Source organism: Hemitrygon akajei, chromosome 19 (assembly GCF_048418815.1).
Source record: "Hemitrygon akajei chromosome 19, sHemAka1.3, whole genome shotgun sequence".
NCBI classification, from domain to species: Eukaryota; Metazoa; Chordata; class Chondrichthyes; order Myliobatiformes; family Dasyatidae; genus Hemitrygon; species Hemitrygon akajei.
In genome coordinates, this window is record NC_133142.1 from 54634774 (window position 1) to 54658611 (window position 23838).

Consider the following 23838-nt stretch of genomic DNA (forward strand, 5'->3'; position numbering starts at 1 on the left):
CCTGTCACTCACCGGGATCACCGTTCCCTCTCTCCCTCTCACTCACCGGGATCACCGTTCCCTCTCCCTCTCACTCACCGGGATCACCATTCCCTCTCACTCACCGGGATCATTCCCTCTCTCCCTCTCACTCACCGGGATCCTTCCCTCTCTCCCTCTCACTCACTGGGATCACTGTTCCCCCTCTCCCTCTCACTCACCGGGATCACCGTTCCCCCTCTCCCTCTCACTCACCGGGATCACCGTTCCCTCTCTCCCTCTCACTCACCGGGATCACCGTTCCCTCTCTCCCTCTCACTCACCGGGATCATTCCCTCTCTCCCTCTCACTCACCGGGATCACCGTTCCCTCTCACTCACCGGGATCACCGTTCCCTCTCTCCCTCTCACTCACCGGGATCATTCCCTCTCTCCCTCTCACTCACCGGGATCACCGTTCCCTCTCACTCACCGGGATCACCGTTCCCTCTCTCCCTCTCACTCACCGGGATAATTCCCTCTCTCCCTCTCACTCACCGGGATAATTCCCTCTCTCCCTCTCACTCACTGGGATCACCGTTCCCTCTCACTCTCCGGGATCACCGTTCCCTCTCACTCACCGGGATCACCGTTCCCTCTCTCTCTCTCACTCACCGGGATCACCGTTCCCTCTCTCCCTCTCACTCACCGGGATCACCGTTCCCTCTCTCCCTCTCACTCACCGGGATCACCGTTCCCTCTCTCCCTCTCACTCACCGGGATCACCGTTCCGTCTCTCCCTCTCACTCACCGGGATCACCGTTCCCTGTCACTCACCGGGATCACCGTTCCCTCTCTCCCTCTCACTCACCGGGATCACCGTTCCCTCTCACTCACCGGGATCACCGTTCCCTCTCCCTTTCACTCACCGGGATCACCGTTCCCTCTCACTCACCGGGATCATTCCCTCTCTCCCTCTCACTCACCGGGATCCTTCCCTCTCTCCCTCTCACTCACTGGGATCACTGTTCCCCCTCTCCCTCTCACTCACCGGGATCACCGTTCCCCCTCTCCCTCTCACTCACCGGGATCACCGTTCCCTCTCTCCCTCTCACTCACCGGGATCACCGTTCCCTCACTCCCTCTCACTCACTGGGATTACTGTTCCCCCTCTCCCTCTCACTCACCGGGATCACCGTTCCCTCACTCCCTCTCACTCATCGGGATCACCGTTCCCTCTCTCCCTCTCACTCACCGGGATCACCGTTCCGTCTCTCCCACTCACTCACGGGGATCACCGTTCCCTCTCTCCCTCTCACTCACCGGGATCACCGTTCTCTCTCTCCCTCTCACTCACCGTACCCTCTCTCCCTCTCACTCACCGGGATCACCGTTCCCTCTCTCCCTCTCACTCACCGGGATCACCGTTCCCTCTCTCCCTCTCACTCACCGGGATCACCGTTCCCTCTCTCCCTCTCACTCACCGGGATCACCGTTGCCTCTCTCCCTCTCACTCACCGGGATCATTCCCTCTCTCCCTCTCACTCACCGGGATCACCGTTCCCTCTCTCCCTCTCACTCACCAGGATCACCGTTCCCTGTCACTCACCGGGATCACCGTTCCCTCTCTCCCTCTCACTCACCGGGATCACCGTTCCCTCTCCCTCTCACTCACCGGGATCACCGTTCCCTCTCACTCACCGGGATCATTCCCTCTCTCCCTCTCACTCACCGGGATCCTTCCCTCTCTCCCTCTCACTCACTGGGATCACTGTTCCCCCTCTCCCTCTCACTCACCGGGATCACCGTTCCCCCTCTCCCTCTCACTCACCGGGATCACCGTTCCCTCTCTCCCTCTCACTCACCGGGATCAACGTTCCCTCTCTCCCTCTCACTCACCGGGATCATTCCCTCTCTCCCTCTCACTCACCGGGATCACCGTTCCCTCTCACTCACCGGGATCACCGTTCCCTCTCTCCCTCTCACTCACCGGGATCACCGTTCCCTCTCACTCACCGGGATCACCATTCCCTCTCTCCCTCTCACTCACCGGGATAATTCCCTCTCTCCCTCTCACTCACCGGGATAATTCCCTCTCTCCCTCTTACTCACTGGGATCACCATTCCCTCTCACTCTCCGGGATCACCGTTCCCTCTCTCACTCTCACTCACCGGGATCACCGTTCCCTCTCTCCCTCTCACTCACCGGGATCACCGTTCCCTCTCTCCCTCTCACTCACCGGGTTCACCGTTCCCTCACTCCCTCTCACTCACTGGGATCACTGTTCCCCCTCTCCCTCTCACTCACCGGGATCACCGTTCCCTCACTCCCTCTCACTCACCGGGATCACCGTTCCCTCTCTCCCTCTCACTCACCGGGATCACCGTTCCCTCTCTCCCTCTCACTCACCGGGATCACCGTTGCCTCTCTCCCTCTCACTCACCGGGATCATTCCCTCTCTCCGTCTCACTCACCGGGATCACCGTTCCCTCTCTCCCTCTCACTCACCGGGATCACCGTTCCCTCTCTCCCTCTCACTCACCGGGATCACCGTTCCCTCTCTCCCTCTCACTCACCGGGATCACCGTTCCCTCTCTCCCTCTCACTCACCGGGATCACCGTTCCATCTCTCCCTCTCACTCACGGGGATCACCGTTCCCTCTCTCCCTCTCACTCACCGGGATCACCGTTCTCTCTCTCCCTCTCACTCACCGGGATCACCGTTCCCTCTCACTCAGCGGGATCACCGTTCCCTCTCACTCACCGGGATCACCGTTCCCTCTCTCCCTCTCACTCACCTGGATCACCGTTCCCTCTCTCCCTCTCACTCACCGGGATCACCGTTCCCTCTCTCCCTCTCACTCACCGGGATCACCGTTCCCTCTCTCCCTCTCACTCACCGGGATCATTCCCTCTCTCTGTCTCACTCACCGGGATCACCGTTCCCTCTCTCCCTCTCACTCACCGGGATCACCGTTCCCTCTCTCCCTCTCACTCACCGGGATCACCGTTCCCTCTCTCCCTCTCACTCACCGGGATCACCGTTCCCTCTCTCCCTCTCACTCAGCAGGATCACCATTCCCTGTCACTCACCGGGATCACCGTTCCCTCTCTCCCTCTCACTCACCAGGATCACCGTTCCCTCTCACTCACCGGGATCACCGTTCCCTCTCCCTCTCACTCACCGGGATCACTGTTCCCTCTCACTTACCGGGATCATTCCCTCTCTCCCTCTCACTCACCGGGATCCTTCCCTCTCTCCCTCTCACTCACTGGGATCACTGTTCCCCCTCTCCCTCTCACTCACCGGGATCACCGTTCCCCCTCTCCCTCTCACTCACCGGGATCACTGTTCCCTCTCTCCCTCTCACTCACCGGGATCACCGTTCCCTCACTCCCTCTCACTCACTGGGATCACCGTTCCCTCTCACTCACCGGGATCATTCCCTCTCTCCCTCTCACTCACCAGGATCACCATTCCCTCTCACTGACTGGGAATACCGTTCCCTCTATCTCTCTCACACACTGATTCCAACTCCCTATAAGCTGACCTTGTTCACCAGTTTAGTTACCAAACTGCGTGGTATTTGAAGGGGAACTAAATCAAGAGTATTGGTGCAATAGCATCCAATCATCTAGAAAGTCTGCTAGTCAGACACCCTTGAAGTCCTGAGCATCCTAATTTATCAGAGCCTTATTGTGAGATGGTAAATGCCTTTACTTTCTCAGGAGGCTATGGAAATTCAGTACATCCCCAATGACAGCATTTTTTAACAGATACACCACAGACGGCAGCTATCACACATCTTGTACGATAACTACTCTGTGCAAGACCACAAACGACTGCAGAGATTCTGGATCCTCGCCCAGTCTACCACATCACCCATTGCACTGTCCTGCCTACACTTATCACTCCTTGGGAAAGCAGCCAGCATAAACAAGGACCCCTCCCACATAACAGAAGATAAAAAAACATACCACCAGACTCAAGGGCAGCTGCTATCCACTGTTATCAGACTCTTGAACAGACCTCCCAGTCCATAAGACATCGGAGCAGAATGAGGCCATTCAGTCCATCGAGTCTGCTCTGCCATTCCATCATGGCTGATCCCACATCCCCATCCTCAGCCCCACTCCCAGCCTTCTCTCCGTAACCTTTGATGCCGTGTCCAATCAAGCACTTATCAAGTTCTGCCTTGTATAAACCCAACACCTGGCCTCCACAGCTGCCTGTGGTAATCGATTCACTCCCCTCTGGCTAAAGAAATTTCTCCACATCTCTGTTTTGAAAGGGTGCCCCTCTATCCTGAGGCCGTGCCTCTTGTCTTAGACTCCCAACCGTGGGAAACGCCCTTTCCACATCTACTCTGTCTAGGCTGCTCAACATTCGAAAGGTTTCAATGAGATCCCTCTTCAACTTTCCAAACTCCATTGGGTACAGACCCAGAGCTAACAAACTTTCCTCATACGATAAGGTACCCCATGCAAGGCTTATTGAGAAAGTAAGGAGGCTTGGGATCCAAGGGGATATTGCTTTGTGGATCCAGAACTGGCTTGCCCACAGAAGGCAAAGTGTGGTTGTAGACGGGTCATATTCTGCATGGAGGTTGGTGACCAGTGCTGTGCCACAGGGATCTGTTCTGGGACCCCTACTCTTTGTGATTTTTATAATTGACCTGGATGAGGAAGTGTAGGGATGGGTTAGTAAATTTGCTGATGACACAAATGTTGGGGGTGTTGTGGATAGTGTGGAGGTCTGTCAGAGGTTACAGCGGGACATTGATAGGATGCAAAACTGGACTGAGAAGTGGCAGATGGAGTTCAACCCAGATAAGTGAGAGGTGGTTCATTTTGGTAGGTCAAATATAATGGCAGAATATAGTATTAATGGTAAGTCTCTTGGCAGTGTGGTGGATCAGAGGGATCTTGGGTTCGAGTCCATAGTTTGCTCAAAACTGCTGCGCAGGTTGACTCTGTGGTTAAGAAGGCATATGGTGCATTAGCCTTCATCAACCGTGGGATTGAGTTTAAGAGCCAAAAGGTAATGTTGCAGCTACATAGGACTCTGGTCAGACCCCACTTGGAGTACTGTGCTCAGTTCTGGTCGCCTCACTACAGGAAGGATGTGGAAACTATTGAAAAGGTGCAGAGGAGATTTACAAGGATGTTGCCTGGATTGGGGAGCATGCCTTATGAGAATAGGTTGAGTGAACTTGGCCTTTTCTCCTTGGAGCGACAGAGGATGAGAGGTGACCTGATACAGTGTACAAGATGATGAGAGGCATTGATCGTGTGGATAGTCAGAGGCTTTTTCCCAGGACTGAAATGGCTAACACGAGAGGGCACAGTTTTAAGGTGCTTGGAAGCAGGTACAGAGGAGATGTCAGGGGTAAGTTTTTTTTAATGCAGAGAGTGGTGAGTGCGTGGAATGGGCTGCTGGTGACAGTGGTGGTGGTGGATACAATAGGCTCTTTTAAGAGACTCCTGGATAGGTACATGGAGCTTAGAAAAATAGTGGGCTATGGGTAACCCTAGGTAATTTTTAAGGTAGGGACACATTCAGCACAGCTTTGTGGGCCGAAAGGCCTGTATTGTGCTGTAGGCTTTCTATGTTCTATATTCTAACCCTTTCATTCCCAAAATCATCCTTGTGAACCTCCTCTGAACCCTCTCTAATGCCAGCACAACTTTTCTAAGATGAGGAGCCCAAAACTGTTCACAATACTCAAGGTGAGGCCTCACCAGTGCCTTATAAAGCCTCAACATCACATCCCTGCGCTTGTATTCTAGACCTCTTGAAATGAATGCTAACATTGCATTTGCTTTCCTCACCACCAACTCTACCCGCAAGTTAACCTTTAGAGTGTTCTGAACAAGGACTCTCAAGTCCCTTTGCATCTCAGATTTTTGGATTTTCTCCCTGTTTCGAAAAATAGTCTACATATTTATTTCTACCAAAGTGCATAACAATGGGCATTTCCAACATTGCATTTCATTTGTCACTTTCATGCCCATTCTCCTAATCTGTCTAACTCCTTCTGCAGCATACCTGTTTCCTCAACACTACCTCCCCCCTCCACCAATCTTCGTATCATCTGCAAACTTGGCAACAAAGCCATCTATTCCGTCACCTAAATCATTGATATCCAGCATAAAAAAGAAGCGGTCCCAGCACCAACCCCTGTGGAACACCATGACTCACTGGCAGCCAACCAGAAAAGGATCTTTTTATTCCCACTCACTGCCTCTGCCACTAATCATTTTTACTTTTTTTGCACCATTCTCTGTAAACTCTAGAGACGGTTGTGCATGAAAATCCCAGGAGATCAGCATTTCCTGAGATACTCAAACCACCCCATCTGGCACCAACAATCATTCCACTGTCTGTCTTCTCCATTCCGATGTTTGGTCTGAATAATAACTGAACATCTTGACCAATGCATGCTTTTATGCATTGGGTTCTGCCACTCGATTGGCTGATTAGATATTTGCATTAATGAGCAGGTGTAGAGGTGTGCCTAATAAGGTGGCCACTAAGTGTAAGATTGTAATGAAATCAACACATCACAGTCTCCTCTATCATTCTTCCCTAAGGCATTTAAACCATGGAGTTTCCTGTATTATCCAATTTGTATAATCTCCAGAGTTTTAAATCACACTGGGTGTAATCATTAATGTGTAATTTTTTCATTTCTACAATATCATTTTTAATATCTGTGTATGACTGGCAAAATGTCAGCAACTTAAAGCATTGTAAACCAGTGTTGAAAGAACTACAGAAGCATTTTATCTTGCAGGTGGCTTTTTACTTTGTTTTCCATTATAGTAACGTTTCTCACTGTGGTTCATTGCCCCTTAATTATAAAGGTTTCAGCAATCAAACACCAGCACAATCGCTCACTTGTTCCTGTGTTAATTGATCTTTCTGCTTTCCCCATAGATATTCACAAAGTATGAAAATAACTCTCTTGACACTCACCAACATAGTATGGTGTGTAACAGGGTGTGGCCAGGGAGTTGTGAAGCGTTGTTTCTTTGGCAAACCCAAAATCTGTGAGTTTGAGGACTGCGTTGAAATCTTTTGTTGTATACAACAAGTTTTCTGGCTGCAAAAATTCAAGGAAATATCGAGAATGTGAGAGAAAATCCTGTTTAAAAAATACAAATACAGTGGATTCCAGTTAACTGGGACATATCGGGACCAGTACATTTTGGCCCAATCAAGCAGTGGCCCCAATTATTCAAAGTTTCATGGAAATAGTTAAAAAGGTATAAAAAAGACAAGCTACCATTTAACTGAGTTACAAATTATGCACTTAAATGAAATACAGAACAAATCAGAACACTACCAATACTAATTCAGTACTATAAAACTGTGTATTAGTTCTTAATATTTAATGGTGGAAGAACTCATCCACAGGGGAGGCGGATCCAGGAAAGATGACACCAAAGGATTTTGCAGACTCAGGCGATTTCTTTCAGTTCATCACGAAACACCTTATTTGTCTTTTCTTTTCAAAGTGGTTGGGGTTCTGCTGGAGTCCATGATCTACAGTTCTTCAGCCTGGTGCTTTGCTAGCTGCAGGAACGGCCTGGAACATGTGCACCCTCAGGGAGCTGCCCCGCAGACAATGTCACTGACTGAATCATCGTGGGAGACTGAAACATCGAGGCAATGGGCAGTGTGTGCTGCTGTCAGAAGATGGCCCCTACACTCGAGCGATCCTCTACCTCTCTCTCTCTCTCTCTCTCTTTTGCTGAAGAGTGAGATCCAGTCAGTCCCCGAGATAGGGGTTGGGGGGGGGGGGGGGGGGTTGCTTAGAGAAGTGACAGGCAAGATTTTATCATCAGAACGGCAAACTGCTGGTATCCGCTCTCGTTGCACAGGCAACCTCTCTTTCCCTCGATGGGGAGGGAGAGTCAGTCTGAGACTAGTTTCTCACGGACTCCAGATCAAGGTCTCTGAGGGCTTTTGCTGTTAGGGAGGGTCGCTGCTTCTGCTGCTGTCTGTGTGATGGGAGGGGAGGCTTCGGGGCTTGGTGTTTCCATCATTAATTCTATGACCTTTCTTGTTTTGTGGATGTCTGCACAGATGAAGAATTTCAGGTTGTAAACTGTACACTTCCTCTGATACTAATATGAATATAATATAAATATCCATTTGTATACTGCCGTGTTTTTGTGATTGACTGTAAATGATAATGGACCGTCTTCATACAATGCTTTCAACAATTGCATCCTCCAAATTTTCATTTTCATTGTAACATTCAAGATGATTGTTGATACCTTCAAATTCTTTGTAGTTCCTAATGTGTTGAAGTAGTGAAATCAATTCATTTTCACTCCCAGCCATTTCTGGCTTCTCCAGGCCTCAATGCCTGAAACCATGGTGAGCAAAACACTTCTGAGTTGTGTTACTGCTTAATTCTTGTCAACTATTAGTGACAAAAATCAGTGCTCTTTGAACACAAACACGTGCCACTAGCGCTATTTAAATCTGTTTGCTCTAAGCACGTGCACGCTCCTGCACTCACAGTGCTCGTGCCTGACGCTAGCCATGAACTGTTTGTTCTTTAAGAGTTGTCCCAAATAAGCAGCCGCCCCAATTAACCACTGGCCCAATTAACAGGAATTTGTGAGAACCACCATGTGTTCTTTAATTTTTAATTATTAGCACACACCATCAACTTCTGAACAAAGAATCTGTCTGGGGTTTTAACACAATTCTTCATCTCAACTTTCAGAAACATCCTGAATGCATCTTTTGCTGCGCACGCCAGTGCTCAGTGGGGGGGAGGGGGTCGTTGCCGTGTTGCTGCTTGTGTGTGGGGGAGAGCTGGGAGGGGGCTTTCGGGTTCTAACATTTAACTGTCATTCATTCTATGGGGCATTCCTCTGTTTTTGTGGATGTTTGCGAAGAAAAAGCATTTCAGGATGTAGACTGTATACATTTCTCTGACAGTAAATGTACCTATTGAAACCTGTTGAACTAACACTGTGTCATGAGCAAAAAATCAGACAAGACGTGCGTACAGGAACAGTGATTAAAGGACCCTGACGAAGGGTCTCGGCCCAAAACGTCCACAGTGCTTCTCCTATAGATGCTGCCTAGCCTGCTGTGTTCCACCAGCATTTTGTGTGTGTTGAAAGGACCCAATTACCTGTTTTGTGGTGTTGGCTAAGGGAATATTACAATAATTTCTTAATTTTTGGAATAACATCACAGTCATAATTAGTCAGATGGGGGCCCTTTTTACATCTCGTCTACAGGACAGTGCTTCCAACCTCTCTAATATTGTGAAAATAAACATTGTGGAGTTTATAAACAGATCCTAGGGTGGAAAATTACACCATAATTTCCTCCTCTCTAGGATTATTCCTAGAAATTGAGTAAAAAAAATCCTGCACTTATATGGGAAAAGTGAAATTTTGAGCCTACAGAGTTATTATGTTCCTGTCAGGATAAAAGGCGAGGCTAACAGGTTTAGGGCACCTTGGTTTTCGAGAGGTACTGAAGCCCTGGTTAAGAAGATGAAGGAGGTGCACAGCAAGTTAGGTAATAAGGAACACAGCAACGCAGGAGCAAGAATAAGCCATAAGATCATAAGGCCATAAGATAAAGGAGCAGAATCAGGCCATTTGGCCCATCGAATCTGCTCCACCATTCCATCACGACTGATTTATTTCCCCTCTCAAACCCTTTCAAGTTCGAAGCAAATTTATTATCAAAGTACATACACATCACTTGGTCTTGCTGACACTGAGTGCAAGCTTGCTGTTGAGACACCACTCAACCAGATTTTTATTCTCCCTTCTACATACTGATTCGTCACCACCTTTGATTTGGCCAATGACAGGGGTGTTGTCAGCAAACTTTATGTATGGTATTGGAGCTGTGCTTAGCCTCACAGTCGCAAGTATTAGTGAGGAGAGCAAGGGGGCTAAGGGCCAGCCTCATGATGCACGTGCTGATGGAGATCGTGGAGGAGATGTTGTTGCCAATCCAAACCGGCTGGGGTCTGCAAGTGAGGAAATTGAAGATCCAATTGCACAGGGAGGTATTGAGGCCAAAGTCTTGAAGCTTATTGATTGGTTTTGAGAGGATGATGGTATTGAATGCCAAGCTGTAGTCAAAAAAGAGCATCCTGGAGTATGCACCTTTTCTGTCCAGATGTTGCGTGGTTGAGTGAAGAGCCAAAGAAATTACATCTGCCGTGGACTAGTAGGCAAAATGAAGCAGATCCAAGTTGCTCTTTAAGCAGGAGTTGATATGTTTCATCACCAACCTCTCAAAGCTCTTCACCACAGTGGATGTACTGGAGGATAGTCATTGAGGCAAGTCACTACACTCCTCATGGCACCAGTATAACTGAAGGCTGCTTGAAGCATGTGGGTACCTCAGACTGCTGAAGTGAGAGGTTAAATATATCGATGAACACTACAGGCAGTTGATCAGGACAAGTCTTTAGTTCCCCTGTCTGGGCCGGGTGCTGTCTGTGGGTTTACCCTCCTGAAGGGTGCTCTCACATCAGCCTCAGAGACTGAGATCACAGGGTCACCAGGGGCTGTGGGAGTTCGTAAAGGTTCCTCCACGCTTTGACGGTCAAAGCAAACATAGAAGGTATTCTCCTTCCTTCTCCACATAACCTTTGACACCCTTACTAATTAAGAACCTATCAACTTCCATTTTAAATATATCCAAGGACTTGGCCTGCACAACCGTCTGTAGCAATGAATTCCACAGATTCATCACTTTCTATCTAAATAAAGAAATTCCTCCTCATTTCTGTTGTAGAAGGACATCCTATTCTGAGGCTGTGCCCTATGGTCCTAGGCTCCCTCACTAAAATAAACATCCTCTCCACTTAAACCCTTGGAGACTGCTCTGCCATTTCATAAGATCATGCCAAATCTTCTGCCTCAATATCATATTTTCAATCTGTCCCATTACCCGATGCCCCCTGAGTCTCGGAGTCTAACTCTTTCAGCTACCTGGTCTTTGCAGCTCTCTGTGGTAGAAGATTCCATAGATTTACTAGTCTTGAAGTGAAGAAATTTCCTCTCAACCCAGCCAACTGTGGTACTTGAGAAGTATAAGAAAAGCAAGGTAACTCTTAAGAGGGAAATCAGTGGGGGCTAAAAGATGGCATGAGGTTGCTCTAGCAGACAAGGTGAAGGAGAATCTCAAGGGCTTCTACAGATACCTAATATGAAGAGGAAAAGGATAACAAGGGACAAAATTGATGCTCCTGAAGATCAGCGTGGTCATTTATGCATGGAGCGGAAAAAAAATGAGAGGTCGACATCAACGGATTTTTTTGCATCCGGACTTAGTCTTGAGACGAGCACAGCCCCTATTGAACTGAGGCTCAATGACAGTAAGGTCATGGACCATATATGGATTACAGAGAAGTACCCATTTCTTGATGCAACTCCTCAGAACCAGACAAGCTGTTGCCTCAGACCTTGTGGGAGGCTAGGGGCTCTGCCACAGGTATGTCAAATACCCTCAGCCATGGGTGAGGTGGTTGATGACTGGAGGTTGCTCCTGTTGTTCCATTGTTTAAGAAAGGCTCTATGAAGAAGGTAGGAAATGATAGGCCAGTGAGGCAGACATCAGCAGTAGGTAAATTATTGGAAGGTATTCTAAGGGACCGGATATATAAGTATTTGGGTAGACAGGGACTGATTAGGGATAGTTGGCATGGCTTTGTGCATGGTGGGTCGTGTCTAATGAAGAAGTTATCAGGAAAGTTGATGAAGGCACGGTAGTGAATGTTGTCTACATGGACTTAGCAAGGTCTTTGACGAGGTCCTGCATGGGAGGTCGGTCCAGTCCCTTGGCGTTCAGAATGAGGTAGTAAATTGGATTCAACATTAGCTTCATGGCAGAAGACAGAGAGTGGTAGCAGATGGTTGCCTCTCTGACTGGAGGCCTGTGACTAGTGGTGTGCCACAGGACTCAGTGCTGGGTCCATAGTTTGTCATCTGTATCAATGATCTGGATGATAATGTAGTAAACCGGATGTGCAGCTGATACCAAGACTGGGACGTGGGGAGTGGGTGGGGGGTGCTATCACAGCTTGCAGCAGCATCTGGATCAGCTGGAAAAATAAGCTGAAACATGGCAGATGGAATTTAATGCAGACAAGTGTGAGGTGTTGCACTTTGGGAAGACAAACCAGGGCAGCACATACACTGAGGAGAGGGGTAGAACAGAGGGATCTGGGAATACAAATCCATAATTCCTTGAAAGTGACCTCACAGGTAGATAGGGTCGTAAAGAAAGTTTTTGGTACATTGACCTTCATAAACCAAAGTATTGTAAAGTACAGGAGTTGTGATGTTATGTTGAAGTTGTAAAGGACATTAGTGAGGCCTAATTTGCAGTATTGTGTTCAGTTCTGGTCACCCACCCACAGGAAAGATATAACTAAGATTGAATGAATGCAGAGAAAATTTACAAGGATGTTGCCAGGACTGGAGGACCTGAGTTATAAGGAAAGATTGAACAGGGTAAGACTTTAGGACAGGCAAGGCTGAGGGATCGTGTTGTTGCTTTTAGATCGAGAGATGCTCTCAGAGAAATAAGAAGTGTGCTTTCCCACTCCATCAGGAAGACGAAATGGGAGCATTCTCAGAGAATTTAGTCACTCCTACGATACCAGAGACCTGAGGCGCACGTGGCAGGGAATTCAGAGGGTTACAGTCTACAAGTCTACCCCGCGCATCACTGACCAGGATGCTTCACTCCGAGAGGCTGAATGTCTTCTACGCCCAGTTTGCTGCGCAGAACAAAGTGTTGGTGAGGAAGGCAGCCCTCCCCCCAGGGGAGCAGACACTCCGTCTGGCTGAAGCTGAGGTGAGGAAGACTGTGTCCAGAGTCAACCCTCGCAAAGCTGCAGGGCCCAATAATATACCAGGTTGGGTTCTGAAAGATGGCTGACAGATATATTCAGCATCTCCCTGGAACAATCTATTGTCCACTCGGTTTTCAAGATGGCAACCAGCATTCCAGTGCCAAAGAAGGTGACAGTAACCTGCCTAAATGACTATCGTTTGGTGGTATTAACATCAACTACTATGAAATACTTCGAGCGGCTGATCATGAAGCACATTAAAGCCTTTCTCCCGGCTACACTGAACACTTTCCAGTTCACTTATCGCTCAAATCAATACTCTGACGATGCAACAGCCTCTGCCCACCGCTCTGTCCTGTCCCTCCTGGAGAATGGGTTCCCATATGTCAGACAGCTGTTTATAGACTTCAGTTTGCCGTTCAACACCATCATACTCCAGAAACTAGTGGGGAAACTGTCCTTGCTGGGTCTCAACATCTCCCTCTGCAATTGGACACTGAATTCCTAAACTGTAAGGCCACAGTCAATCTGAGTGGGCAACAATGTCTCTCGCCCCATTACACTGAGCACTGGTGCTCCCCAGGGCTGTGTGCTCAGCCCGCTGCTGTTCACACTGCTGACGCACGACTGTGTCTCAGGATCCAGCTCAAACTGTGTCATCAAGTTTGCAGTTGACACAACGGTGGTTGGCTTATCAAGAATGGTGACGAGACGGAGTAGAGAGAGGAAGTGGAGCAGCTGGTCGATTGGTGTGAGAAGAACAATCTAAGCTTAAACATGGAGAAGACAAAGGAAATCATTGTGGAATTCAGGAAGGTGCAGACAAACCATCCCCCTCTGCGAATGCACGGCTCCTTTGTAGAGAGTTAAGTGGACCAAGTTCCTGGGAGTTCACATCACGGATGACCTCACCTGGTCCCTTCACATCACCTCCCTGAACAAGAAGGCACAGCGGTGCCTCCCCTTCCGAAGATTGAGGCAAGCAAGGCTCCCACCCTCCATCTTACAGGAGCACCATTGACAGCATCCTGACAAGTTGCATCTCCATCTGGTGTGGGAGCAGTGGAGCATTGGACTGGAAGTCCCTACAAAGAACTGTGAGAACAGCTGAGAGGATCATAGGGGGTCTCCCTGTAATCCATCAGGGACATTTATCAGGAGCACTGCATACATAAGGCCCTTAGTATTACTAAGGATCCCACACGTCCAACCAGCATCCTCTTTGACTTCCTACCATCAGGCAGGAGACTCTGATGCATAGAAACAAGAATGGGATACAGTTTCTTCCCCCAGGTCATTAGGCTTCTGAACCCCCTGCCACATTATATTCAGAGTCATTGGTTAATCTGTTACATTACTACAATATTTAATATTAATTCACTTTAGGTTTTTATTTATGTGTGATTCATATGTAGATTTTATCCTTACCTTCATAAGTTATCGTGTGTTATTTGCTTTACACTCTGGTTCAAAGAAATGTCGCCTTGTTTCTATATACAGTACATTATATGGTTATATATATATATGTAGTTAAATGACAATAAACTTGACTTTATTCCTTTGAACATAGAACACTGAAGGGAAAATTGATAGAGGTATACAAAATAATGAGGAGCATAGATGGGTTAAATGTAAGCAGGCTTTCTCCACTGACTAGAACGAGAGGTCGTGGGTTAGGAGCGAAAGGTGAAATGCTTAACTGGAGCACGAGGGGGATCTTCTTCTCTTGAGGGCTGGTGCAGTGTGGAACGAGCTGCTAGCAGAAGTGGTGGGTGCAGATTCAGTTTCAACATTTCAGAGAAATTTAGCTAGGTACATGGATGGGAGGGGTACAGGTCGATGGAAATAGGCACAATAATAGCTCAGCATGGACTAGATAGGCCAAAGGACCTATTTTTCTTCTGTAGTGTTCTAAGACTCTAACATTATCTAAGATTGTATTGAATAGCTGGATCAGTGGGCTGAGGAATGGCAGGAAACCACAAGACCTTAAGACCGAGGAGCAGAATTAGGCTATTTTGCCCATCGAGTCTGCTCCACCATTCAAACATGGTTAATCCTTTTGTTTCTCCCCCTCAACCCCATTTCCCAGCCTTCTCCCAGTAATGCCATGTCCCAAGTACAGACCCAGAGCTAACAAACAACGTTCCTCATACAATAACCCTTTCACTCCTGGACTCATCCTTGTGAACTTCCTCTGAACCCTCTCCAATGCCAGCACAACTGACTTATAAAGCCTCAGCACCACATCCTTACTCTTGTATTCTAGACTTCTTGAAATGAATGCTAACAATCCATTTGCCTTCCTCACCACTGACTCAACCTGCAAGTTAACCTTTAGGGTGTCCTGCACAAGGACTCCCAAGTCCCTTTGCATCTCAGAACTTTTGGATTTTCTCCCCATTTAGTCTTAGATAACATTAGAGTCTTAGAGCCTGCACATTTATTTCTACTACCAAAGTACATGACCATGCATTTTCCAACCTTATAATTCATCTGCCACTTTCTTTCCCATTCTCATAATCTGTCTAAGTCCTTCTCTATCCTACCTGTTTCCTCAACACTATCTGCCCCTCCACCAATCTTGGTATCATCTGCAAACTTGGCAACAAAACCACCTATTCCATCATCTAAATCATTTATATACAGCATAAAGAGAAGTGGTCCCATCACTGACCCCTATGGAACACCACTTGTCACTGGCAGTCAACCAGAAAAGGATCTTTTAATCCCACTCGCTGCCTTCTTCCAATCAGCCAATATTCTAACCATGTTAGTAACTCTCCTGTAATACCATGGGCTCTTAACTTGGTAAGCAGCTTCATGTGTGGCGCCTTGTTAAAGGCCTTCTGAAAGTCCAAATATACAAGAACCACTACATCCCCTGTATCTATCCTACTTGTAATCTCCTTAAAGAATTCCAACAGGTTCGTCAGGCAGGGTTTTCCCTTAAGGAAACCATGCTGACTTTGTCCTATCTTGTCCTGTGTCACCAAATACTCCATCACCTCATCCTTAACAATTGACTCTAACATCTTCCCAACCACTGAGGTCAGGCTAACTGGACTATAATTTGATTTCTACTGCCTTGCAGTTTTAAAGTCCTCTGGCACCATACCAGACTCCAATGATTTTTGAAAGATTAGTGCTTATGCCACCAGAATCTCCAGCGCTACCTCTTTCAGAACCCTAGAGTGCAGTTCATCTGGTCGGGGTTCATATTGGCTTTTGTTGGTCAGAACATTGAGCTCGGGCATTGGGACCTGATGTAACAGCTGTACGAGATGTTAGTCAGGCCACAGTTAGAGGACTGCATACAGATCTGGCTGCCCCGCCACAGGAAGGATGTCGTTAAGCTGGAAAGCATGCAAAAAGGATTTATGAGTCTGTTACCAGGACCGGAAGCTTTGAGTTACAAGGAGAGGGAGGATAAGCTATGTAGGAGATTTATAAGATCAGGAGGTACATAGATAAGGTGAATAAGCCATATTTTCCCCTTGGTAGTGAAGTCCAAAACTACACGGCATGAATGTAAAGTGAGATGGAAAAGATTTAGAAGGGACCTGAGGGGCAACTTTTTCACAGAGAGGTCGGGTGTTTATGGAACCAGGCACCAGTGGAAGTGGTTGAGGCGTTTAAGACAATTACAATATTTAAAAACTATTGGATAGGTACAAAGAGAGGAAACGTTTATAGGGATTTGGGCCAGATGCTTTAAATGGGACTGGCTGAGTCAGGGTTAGCACGGATGGGTGGGCCAAAGGATCTGCTTCCCTGCCGAATAGCTCCGGGCGGGACTCCACCGCGGGCACGCTGCGTTGGCGCCAGAATGCGTGCCAACACTTGTGGGCTGCTCGCAACACATCCTCATCCTTAGATTGTGTTCTTTGTTAATGCAAATGACACATTTCACTTCTACATTTCAATGTACACATGATAAATAAATTTGAATCTTGATCTTAAAGGGAGCTTTTCAGTGACAATGGCAGGAGAAACGGTAAAGGATTCACAAGCCGTAGGAACCAGTGGCTTATAGGAGCAGAGAAAGTTACACCATCACAGTAGTCATAATGAGAAATTTAAAATCTGACACATTGCTGGACTGTGAAGCTCACACGGGTGATCAAGTGCAAATGTAAAGCAAACAAACTGCAGCTGCTGGAAATCTGACATAAAAACTGAAAACTGTTGGAAAAACTCAGCAGGTCAGGCAGCATCTGTGGAAAGCAAAACAATCATTGTTTCAGGTTGAATACCATTCTGCAGAACTGGGTAAGGGAGAAAGCAACTGGTCTTGGTAGCAGAAGTGAGGGAGGGCACTGGGTGGAATAAAGGGGGCATCTGTAATCAAATGAAATAATGGACTTGGTATAGTGTCAAGTCAAGTCACTTTTTATTGTCATTTCGACCATAAATGCTGGTACAGTACACAGTAAAAACGAGACAACGTTTTTCAGGACTGTGGTGCTACATGAACAATACAAAAACTACACTGAACTATGTAAACCAACACGGTAATGTTGTAATATCTGGGTGTTGTGGCATGGTCTCAACTAATGGGACAGGCTGAGAGGGCAGAGCACACACTGCACCTAGTATGAACCCACATGCGGGCAGTAGGGATTAAATGTAGTTTATTTATTTTCTATTTAGAGATACAACACAGTAACAGGCCTTTCCCACCCATAATCCTACTGACCCGTACTTCTTTGGGATGTGGGAGGAAACTGGAGCTCCCTGAGGAAACCCACATGGTCACAGGGAGAATGTACAAACTTCTTACAGCCAGCAACAGAAATGAACTCAGGTTACTAGCGCTGTAAGAGCATTACAATACTGCACTGTCACGGTTTCATAGAGAACGTGAAGGAAATAAACAGAAATATGATGGCATTCATTTGAACCCAATAGATGTTATAAAGTTGGGTCACTTTTGGGTCCATTAAGAGAGGCAGCAGAATTGGTCTCAGATACTGGAAGATATCCAAAGGATTGGAAAGGGAATACTTATTCATTGTTTCCAAGGGATTAGCAACACACAAAGTGGCAAAAATGCAGGAACAATATTCACATCAGAGAGAGGGTGGAAAAGTATTTAATCATTTGAAAGAATTTTAAATGCTAGTTAACTGCCTTTGAAATGTGCTGGAATTTCTAAGTTTTGAATTGAAAGGTTAGAGGTCTCAAAAGTGGATAGTAGTTCCAGCACCCACCCCCTCCACCACCCTCTGGTCGATCTGATCAGATCACTGCCTTTCTTTCCAACATCTCAATGCACAAACCTCTCACAATTTTCCTTCACTTTCTTAAAAATTATTGTTTAGAAATTAACTTGTCACAGTACATATCAAGACATACAGTGAAATATGTCATTTTGCATCAAATTGAATCAGCGAGGGTTGTGCTGAGCAGCTGGCATGTCTCACCACGCTTCTGGCGCCAACGTAGTGTGCCCACAACTCACTAACCCCAACCGCAGGTCTGCGGAATGTGGGAGGAAACTGGAACACGTGGTGACAGGGAGATTGTAGAAGTTCCTTACCAGCAGTGGTGGGAATTGAACCCCGATCGGTGATTACAGCCACTGTAAAGCCGTAGATCATGACAGTGTAGCTGTAGATCAGCCTAAAAAACTCCTCAATCATTTGATAAGTCCTAATAATACAGAGAACTTACAAATCTTACCTTGACATCCCTGTGAGCTATGTTCAATGCATGGAGGTACTGAATTGCACTCCCTATGTCCCTCATTATTTCTGAGGCTTCTGCAAAATATACAAAGGAAGTAATAAATAATTCACTGAATAGACGAGCTTGTGCCTATCAAGTTTCTTTCAAAATATTTTAGTGCACTATTCAGCCAATAATGTTCATTGTGTTGACACTGTTTTGACATAGAAACAATGATGATCTCCCTTGACCTCTGGGGCAGAAGATACAAAAACCTGGAAGCACGTACTACCAGACTCTATGCCATTATCATCAGACTCTGGAATGGAGCCCTCTATGTTAAAGTGAACTCTCGATCTTCAGACCTGCACTGTTGTAGCCCCTGCACTTTCTGTCTACCTACTCTGCATTTTGTCTGCCGCTACAATACTATACTCTGCATTCTAGTTTTTGTTTATCACCTTGGTGCAGTTACGTATGGCATGATCCAACTGGGTGGCACCCAAAACAAAGGATCTTTATTGTAGTTTGGTACCTGGAACAATAATAAGCCAATCTAATTCAATCCAATGTAATACATACAAAACACTCCAGGAACTCAGCAGGTCAGGCAGCATCTATGGAGAGGAATAAACATTCAATGTTTTGGGCTAAGATCAATGTTCCCTCTAGGGTCTGCAAACACAGTCATCTTTTGCTACCAGCGCACAAAGGAATTTGTACTGCACACAAAAGGTTGTCACGCTCTACCTCATTGGTTATGTTCAGTATATATCTGGATTGCACACAATCATATTTCCTTTTCTGGCTTCTGATGTGGACAGTGTTGGGAATGTGGAGTTTGTGATGATTTGTCTGCGGATTTTAGAACTGGCTTATTTATACTGTTTGTATTGAAGGAATTATTCAGTGCACACATGTCCGTGTCAACTGTTCAGCACAAGAATTTCACGCACACTGGTGTGCAGAATTAGAGGGAACATTGGCTAAGACCCATCATGGCGAGGGGGAGAGGAAGGAGTACAAGCTAGAAGTGAGTGTGAACAACAAGATCTCACAGACAGTAACGTGATGATGGCCAGATGATATTTTTAACAATGTTGGTTGAGGGACAAGTGCCAGCCAGGACACTGAGGAAAATTCTCCTCAGTGTAGTGTGACCCTCCAATGGAGTTTCAGTCCAGATTTCTGTCCCTGGGTCTCTGTGCTGGGACTCGCATCTTCTGAACCAGTGTCAAGAGATCGCCACCATTTATAAAGCAATCACCATTTTTACACAATGCTCTAGAAGTCATCAGTAAAAAAAACAGCAATCAAACTGGCATTTAACAACAGTCATTTTGCAGTGTGATCAGGGAGTCAAGATCTCACTCCAGATTCTCTGATCTGAGCCATGACTTCCACTATGAAATAGATCAACTGTGAACTTGACCGTTTAGCATTTTTGTGGAGTAATTAGAACAATGCACTTTCTTGGCAAATGTCACTTCAGCCGTAGAAAAATATCACGCTCCAAGAAGCTGGTTTCTTTCCTCTCCTCTGCCGACACCTTCCTGATATGTTGTTACACGGTTAACTCATGCCATCTAATTACTCAATGTCATCTCCTTCCAACCCTGGGCTTCTGACGAACTCCCATTTCCTACAGACAGCCACTCTGCAACTCCCTCCCTTTGCAATTCTGCCTAAAAGCCTCTTGCCCAAAGACATCTCTTGGCAGGGTATCAGGCTTTGACTCCGTGGAGTGCTGCAGGACACGGAACAAAGCAAAAGGTTGCCGCAGCCCATCTGAGTGTGTGAGCCAGCTCCCATTCCTCCTTTCCCTGTGCTCTCTAGCAGGGATACTAGGCACAAGCATCCCAGAGTTTAAATGACCAAGGGCGCTCACTGCGGTCCACACATTCCTCATTGAACCTCAGAGCTCTATAACTTTGGATAAAATATGTTTAAGCCCCTGTTCCTTAGTCCCAATTTCAATTTGCTAATCAGTATCATTTCAGGCCGTCCTGTTGAAACTTTCAGCCCAAAACGTTGACTCTTTATTCCTTTTCATAGATGCTGCCTGACCTGCTGAGCTCCCCCAGCCTTGTGTGTGTGTGTGTGTGTGTGTGTGTGTTAAATTGATATCATCTGCACTGTTCCATGACGTGCCTAGTCAACTTACCAGAAACTCTGCCACAGTCTCTTCAATAATTTTAACGAGGAGATTATCTGACTGCTTTCCCAGCAGGTCAAGTTCCTGGTATCAGCAATGTGTGCAGCCACCAAGATGCATAACAAATTGCTTCCAGGAAACTGGTGAATAAACTGGATTTGACTGATACTGTGATGTGGTGGTTATGATCGTGGTCATTTCCCCTATTGTTTGTGTGGCAGTGCAGGAAGGTCACAGCTTGCAGGGAGGATATTAAGTGGAGTTAGCTCATTTTCACTTGGTCTACCCTTCCTACCCCCTCATCCATCTGTCCATCATCCCTCTCTTAGCTGGTTCCACTTATCATCTCTAATGTTTGTTTCTACCTTCCCTCTCCACTCCCCACCTGTCCATCATTCCCCATCTCACTCAAATCCACCTATCACAGGACAGCACATCTAATCCCTCCCTCCCACCACTCAGCTCCCCTCCACTCTCTGAGTCTCAATGCATGGTCTCGAATGTTGATGTTTCCTTTTCCTGCACAGATGCTGCCTGACCTGCTGAGTTTCCCCAGCAGATTGTTTTTTGCTCATGACTTACCCCTCTCAGTAAAGGCCTGGTCACCTCGATCTTGGATTCTGCTAAACAATTCGCCTCCTTCCATGCTGCAGAGGTGGGACGGGGAGGACAGGGAGTGACAGAGAAATACACAAGTAAGTGAACACTGCATCTACTGAAAAGAATTGATCTCGAGTATATCAGCCAGAAATGAACCTTTAGAAATTGGCTTTTCACTTTAAGTGATTTTTAAAAAAAATCAATTTGATCTATTTCCAAACTTTTACATCTCCAACTTCCTCATTCCATGTGAAAGTTCATCAAATGCCAGTGGAGTGGGCTGTTACTTAAACATTTAAGTCTTGTTGCTTGTATTTTAACTATATCAAGTTGAAGAAATATTATCTCAATGGTCAAATCAATCCTCCTGAGGGGAAGAATATATAAATAACACAGGGCATGACGAGGTACATCTAAAGGGTATTTATCCCAGGGGATACTTGATTTGGGGGCATAGGTTCGGAATATGAAGTCATCCATTTTAAGGTGAGGATAGAAGGAACTTCTTTTCTCAGAGAGCAGGGGTTCTTTAGAAGCTCCACCATAGAGAGCCCTTATACTCAAGTCATTTTAGTCACGTTTTTGGTATTCGAGGAGATTGCACAGAACCTATAGGAAAACGGAGCGGAAGCTAAGATTAGATCCGTTTAGAACAACAGAGGATCCTTGGGAAACCATTCAGCCTATTCCTACTTGAATTTATTCTGCAGGCAGGGACCTGAAAGGTACAATTACCTCCAAAGTATATATACATCACCGAGTACCACCCTGAGATTCATTTTCTTGCGGGCATTCACAGTAAATACAAAGAAACACAATAGAATCAAGGCGTAGTTTTTCATTGATTCTATTGTGTTTCCTGGCAGCATATGATCTCTACAGGCTCCCAGAATAATCACCTTCTCGTTTCCCTTCAACATCATTGGCTCTTTGCATTGACAGGCCTCATTCTGGCACCCTAGTTTCTCACTCACCATTCCATCACTATCAAGAGGCAGCGCTTTCCACGATGCATGTTCTCGTAGATGTTAATAATTCGGACAATGTGCAGGGTGCTGGAGGCTCTCCAGTGCATGTCTACCTCACGCCGTGCCTTCGGGCTGTCGTAGAGAATCTAAAATATAGAGAAGAATGGCGGGGGAAAGAAAACAATGAATTTATGTTCGATGTTACCACTGCAAGCACCACAGAATGCTTCACAAAGTTCACTTTAAATCCAGAAATGTGCAAGTTCAGCTTTGATTCCAAGTTCTGCTACACCCCAACTTGTCATAGAGCAACACAGCTTGGATAAGATAAAACTTTATTTGTCTGAAGGAAATTATTACTGTGAGGTTGCTCAGTCAGAAATATATACTTTAAAATACAAAAGCATTGAGGTATGAAAACAATACAAAATATGTATTAAAAAGTAACAGTGCAAAGTACAGGTGTGCAGTGAAACCATATGCTTAATGTACTTGAAGAGGAGGTGAGGAGTCGTACAGCAACAGGGAGAAAGGACCTCCTGCGGCGTTCAGTGGTGTACCTCAGTGGAATCAATCTGTTACGAAAAGTGCTCCTCTCTTTCTCCAGTATGTCATGGAGGGGGTGAGAACGATAGTCCATAATGCTCCGTAGCATCTGCAGCATCTTCCTCCCAAACACAACCACCAGGGAATTCAGTTCCACCCCCAGAACAGACGCAGCCTTCCTGATTCCGGCCTTTTGGTGCAACGAGTCCACCCTGACCACGTTGCCCACCCAGCCTGTCCTTAGGCTTGTTGCAGTAATCATGTGGTGAAGAAGCTGCCCTTCATTAGTCAGGGGATTCAGTTCAAAAGCTGTCAGATGATGTTGCCGCTCTACAAAACCCTAGTTAAAACAGCACTTGGAATATTGTGTTCAGTTCTGGTCGCCTCTTTATAAGAAGGATGTAGAAGCTTTGTAGAGATTTACCAGGATGCTGCCTGGATTAGAGAGCATGTCTGATGGGGACAGGTTGAGTGAGCTTGGGCTTTTCTCTTTGGAGCAAAGGAGAATGAGAGGTGACTTGAAAGAGGTGTACAAGATGAGACACAGATCAAGTGTACAGCCAGAGACTTTCAAATAACTAATACCATGGGGCAAAAACTTACGGTGATTGGAGGTAAGTATAGGGGGGATGAGGGAAGTAAGTTTTTTTTAACACAAAGAGTGGTGAGTGCATGAAATGCCTTGCCGGGGTGGCGGTAGAGGAAGATACATCAGGGGCATCTAAGGAACCTTATATGGGCATACAGATGATAGAAAATGGAGGACTTTGCAGGAGGGAAGGATTAGATTGGTCTTGAGAGTATGTTAAAAGGTCACCACAACATCGTGGGCCAAGAGGCCTGTACTGCTAAGCAGCATTTGTGGAGAAAGAAAGAGATATATTAGTCTGAATTCAAAGTCGTATATTGTATTGGAGGAGGTTACAGGCCTAACAGTTATGTGAAGGCAAAGTTATGGAGATAATTAAATAGAACAATGAACAGTTTTATTCTTGAGGTACTGGGAATTTGTGGGCCAACGTGTAATGGTCGTGTGGGTGAGATAGAGTCAAAGAATCAGAAAGCAATAGAACAGGGACAC

The 23838-nt window shown here is 46.4% G+C and overlaps 1 protein-coding gene across 1 annotated transcript in view; it reads right to left on the reverse strand.

Annotated features, from left to right (window-relative positions):
* Window positions 1-23838, reverse strand: part of LOC140741939 (MAP kinase-activated protein kinase 2-like) — a 163921-nt gene that overhangs the window by 50370 nt on the left and 89713 nt on the right. Inside the window, exons 2-5 of the mRNA XM_073072529.1 lie at window positions 22218-22357; window positions 21226-21290; window positions 18504-18583; window positions 6938-7064 (exon numbers count right to left, since the gene is read on the reverse strand). Of these exons, the coding sequence (XP_072928630.1) occupies window positions 6938-7064; window positions 18504-18583; window positions 21226-21290; window positions 22218-22357 (412 nt within the window). The remainder of the gene's footprint in view (window positions 1-6937; window positions 7065-18503; window positions 18584-21225; window positions 21291-22217; window positions 22358-23838) is intronic.